The sequence below is a fragment of the Trichechus manatus genome, unplaced genomic scaffold, assembly GCF_000243295.1.
Source record: "Trichechus manatus latirostris isolate Lorelei unplaced genomic scaffold, TriManLat1.0 scaffold00345, whole genome shotgun sequence".
Lineage (NCBI taxonomy): Eukaryota > Metazoa > Chordata > Mammalia > Sirenia > Trichechidae > Trichechus > Trichechus manatus.
The window spans coordinates 203,296-208,235 of NW_004444281.1; the positions used below are offsets into that span (position 1 = coordinate 203,296).

The window sequence follows — 4,940 nt, forward strand, 5'->3', positions numbered from 1 at the left end:
CAACGAGATCAGTGAATGCTTATTTGGCAAAGGAAGTTTAAGCTAGTTTCTGACACATAGCAGGTGAGAAGTGATTGGTATAGGGAGTTTATGCATATTCCTGCGGGAAAGATAAGTGGTAAGATTTAATTTGTTTGGGATTTGAATATAGTTTAACAGTTCAGTATAAGTTTGATAAGAAAGCAAGGAAGCCAAATATGTAAGCTTTGCACTGAACTAAAGAGGATAAATGTGGTTGCACTAATGCAAAGCTATTGAAGGATTGTAAGATGGGAATTCCAATAAACAGGTTTCTGTTTTGAAATTTCAGTCTAGCACAAAATGGGTGAGGTAAAACCTGGAGGAGTGACGAGTTAAAAAAATATTGTACTAACCATAACGTGAGATATTAGGCTAGCATTTCTGATTGAGAAAATGATAAGATTTGACAAATTTCAATAGAATCAACAGGACATTTGTCTTAGCTGGGTTCTCTCGAAGTAGATTCTGAGAATGAAAGTGTTCATGTGATTTACTGGGGGAAGTTAGAGGAAGAGGTGGGGAGAAAGCAGGTGTGGCAGGAGAACAAAAGCCCACAATATAGTCTCAGCTAACAAAAAGTGTCAGCCAACCACCAGCACATGAGGACAACGGGGCAAAAATTGCATAAGAGAAGTATCCTCAGGTTCAGGAGGCAGCTTGTCCTTCCATTTCAGTCAGTAACTGGCCTGTGTTTTCTGAGTGAGAGGGGACAGTCCCTATCCTTTGGTAGAGGTTGCTCTCCTTTGTCCAAGAGAAAATGTCAGCTGTGAACTGTTACCAGCCAACATTCTCAGCAGCCAGGGGATAGGTGCAAAGGCTACTAAGGGGGACCTGGGCGGGGCACTTGAAATATTATGACAACAGTGTAGGAACTGGTTGGATTTTTGAAGTAAGGGAGGGAGGCATCAAAATATGATTTACAGGATTGCAGAGTAGGAATTGACTACATATTAGAAAATACAGAAAGAAAAGCAGGATTGTTAGGGGAAAATGTTATCACATACTTTGTGGACACTTGGAATATACAGAAGGTGATGTTAGGAGGATCAGATGAATAGTGTGCAATATAGAAGAGAAATAATGGGCTCCATGTATAGATTTTAGAGTCATCACCTTCTATAAGTCAACTGAAGTCACAGAAAAATGATAGAACAGAGAAGGCCCAGAAGATAAGATTGAATAAACAGAATCGTGTACATTTGCATACCTTAGTATTCCAGCTGTTCTTTTCACTGTAGTGAACTAGAGAGAAGCCACAGACCTGAAACATGTCATCCTTACTTATCTGTGTTTCTCGAGACGTTTTTCCTGGTTCTTTCCACAAAGTAAGAGAATGATTTGGAGTGACTTCATCCAGGGAACAATCTTTCTTTCTCTTACTGGATCTGGAATCGGAGGGAACTTCTTTACGTTTGTGGGGCATGTGTACATGTTTCGCAGGGGTCCTGAGAAAAAATCCATAGACCTTATTCTCATGCACTTGGCTTTTAGTAATGCAATGACACTTTGTGCCAGAGGAATCTCAGATGTAATATCAGCTTTTCATTTAAGTAACTTCCTAGGTAATGTTGGTTGTAAAACTGTGGTTTACCTGGGGAGGGTGGCATGGGGACTTTCAATTTGTACCACCTGCCTCCTCAGTGTGGTCCAGGCCATCATCATCAGTCCCAGGACCACCATATGGAGAAAGCTCAAACCGTGGACTGCACAGCAAGTTTTTTCCTGTCTCCTTCTCTTCTGGATCTTGAATACCCTGATAAGCTCTAACTTGCTGTACTACATCACAACAGTCAATAACATGAACAGATCTGAAATTAGACAGTATGTTGGATATTGTTATATGCTGCCATCTAAGCCAGTCGTTAGGTGGTTTTTCTTCACTCTCATGGCTCTGAGGGACATCATCTTTCAGAGTGTCATGGGCTGGAGCAGTAGGTTCCTGGCTTTTCATCTGTATAAACATCATAAGTGTGTCCACTACCTCCAGAGCTCCAGGTTTACAAAAAAAAATTAGCCCAAAGATCAGAGCTATACAAAGTGCTCTCATTCTCATGGCCTGTTTCCTTTTCTTTTATTTGGCAGATTTCATTTTCTCCTTCTATGCAGGTTCCTTCTGGAAAAATGATTCTACAATATTTATTATTAAACTATTTCTAGAACTTGGTTATGCCAGTCTCAGCCCCTTCATGCTAATCAGCAGGGGTGTCCACTTGGCTAACTGCTGGCCTGCTCAGTGAGAAGTGGGGAAACTACTTTCTACATTAATTCTCCCATCAACTAAATGTATACTACTGAGTGATATTTCTCACCCAGCAATTATCAGCATAAATTAATTGTGCCTTACAAAAATAGTGTGCTAGTCTAGGTCCTTTGAGAAGCAAACACCAAGACAAAATTAAATGTGCAGGCAATTAATTAGGCAAAAGCCTGTATGAGAAAATGGCGAGAGAGCCGGGAGGCTGAGAGAGCCATCAGACCACAAGGCAGGTGTGATCCTGAGTGAAAGATAGAAGCAAGAAGGTTGGGTGGAAGTGTCCTAGGGGACCATGAAGTCTAAGTAAAGCTGAGTAAAGACACTGGGGTTTCCTGAAGTCAAAGTTAGCCATCAGAGCATTCCAGGTCTCCCAGAGATTTTCCCATCCTAGCATCCCTGTGGCCCTTAGTGATTGGCAGCTTTTGGGAAGCCTGGACTCAGCACTAACACAGCAATCCACTTCAGAATACAACAGCTGGAGGTCCTGGTCAAGTAGTTTCCCTTACGTGTAGTTCTCCAAGGTATATTCTCATGTTCATCAAATACAGGGTTTGGACTCCAGGTCCAAAGGACACACTCTGCTCCCAGTGCTGCTTTCTTGGTGGTATGAGGTCCCCATGTCTCTCTGCTCGCTTCTCTCTTTTATATCTCGAAGAGATTGGCCTAAGACACAATCTAATCTTGTAGATATCATCAACATAACTGCTGCTAATCCATCTCATTAACATCATAGTGAAAAGTCAGTGGTTCATCTCATTAACATTATAGTGATAGGATTTACAACACATAGGAAAATCACATCAGATGACAAAATGGTGGACAATCACACAATCCTGGGAAGTATGGTCTAGCCAAATTGATACACATAATTTTGGGGGGACACAATTCAACCCATGACATTTGGTCACCCCTACTTTCTAGGGTGCCTGAAAAATATGATTTCTAGTGGGATCCTTTCCTGTCCTCAATATAATTTGGGTTCTTTAAATAAGAAAGAATAATGCAGTTTATATTGGTCAGTCAACAGCTGAGCTTTATCTGCAGGATGTGTCTGAATGTCCGGATCCTAGGTGAGGGGTCATTTGAGGAAGAAGACTTCTCTCCCCTTTTCTGGAAATACATTAGCCTGGCTTCTGAAGCAACTTTATACCTGAGAACTATTTAGTAAAACTACCCTGAAGTAATTTGTTTCACCTAATTGACAAAATTTTACCTTTGACAACATTTGGCTCCAGAGATCAAGTCCTGTCAAAGATTGCTGGTGGACATTACAATCAGTACAATCATTGTAGTCAACATTGTGACAATAAAATTAGGAATGCTATATACTTTGATACAGTGATTTTTTTACTTTTGGAGAAACAAATGCTGTGTCCACACATGTGAAAAAGTGATCTATGTCCAAAATATACATTTCAGCATGGTTTAAAGTTTCAAGGACTGGGTACAACATACATGCTTGTCAGTATGGAACTGGTTGAATGAATTAGGGTACATCAAACAGTGGAATGCTATACAGCTTTAAGAAAAATAAGAACTTCTCAATGTCCTATATACAGAGGTCTCCCCAAGATATTAACCAATGGAAAAAGCATCTGCAGAAGAGTTTAAAAATGTGCTGCTGTTTATATAAAGAAGGGAAAAGAATTACCTATTTCTAAAATAGAGATTACATGTGTGGTAGTACATGGACTAATATAGGACCTGGACAAATAACGAAAGTGGAGAGGGAAATTAATAAATGAATACTATTTCAGATTTTTTGAAACATTTAACTGAATTACCCATTGAAAAGTAAATTAATTTAATTTATAAAATTGTAACTTATGCCCAGAAATCTTTCGACATTCAAAGTATTGAAACAGATTACTATGTTCACATTTCAAAATAAATTTTGAATGTAGATCAAAAGGATTACTTAAAAAACACAACTTACCAAAACTGACACAAGAAAAAACTGTAAATCTAAATAATCTTACATCCATTATAAAAGTATGGAGTTCCTGGGTAATGCAAATGGTTAACTCATTTGGCTGCTAACCCAAAGGCTGGAGGATTGAGTCCACCCAGAAGTGCCTTGGAAGAAAGGCCTGATGATCTACTTCTGAAAAAATCAGCCATTGAAAACCCTATGGAGCACAGTTCTACTGTGACATACATGGGGTCACCCTGAGTCAGGTTTGCCTTGATGGCAACTGATACTGGTGTTGGTATTATAAATGCATAGTAGCAAAGCTGTGTGGTTTTGCTCCCAGAATAAGCAAACTGATTAATGGAACAGAATAGAGTGCACATCACATATGTAAAAAACCCATTGCTGTCGAATCGATTCAGACTCATAGTGACCCTATAGGGCAGGGTAGAACTGTCCCATAGTGTTTCCAAAGAGTGACTGGTGGATTCGAACTGCTGACCTTTTGGTTAGCAGCAGATCTCTTAACCACTGCACCATCAGGGCTCCTCATATGTATAGTCATCTGATTTCTGACAGTGGTGACATCACTGCAGTGAGTGAAGGATTATCCTTCAATAAATTATGTTGGGTTGGTGAAATATTCATATGGAAAGATGTACCTGACCCTTTAACCTGCACAATACAAAAAATCAATTTGAGATGGAGAGAAGATTTAGAGTAATAACTAATATAATAAAGCACTTATAAGAA

General features: G+C 39.5%; 1 protein-coding gene across 1 annotated transcript; it reads left to right on the forward strand.

The window, feature by feature from the left end:
• The first annotated feature begins 1,354 nt into the window (after positions 1 to 1,354).
• On the forward strand, positions 1,355 to 2,258 carry LOC111819281 (putative vomeronasal receptor-like protein 4). Its single transcript, XM_023725661.1, is given in 2 exon segments — positions 1,355 to 2,023; positions 2,025 to 2,258. Coding segments are annotated over 2 exon segments (903 nt in total).
• The last annotated feature ends 2,682 nt before the right edge of the window (positions 2,259 to 4,940 follow it).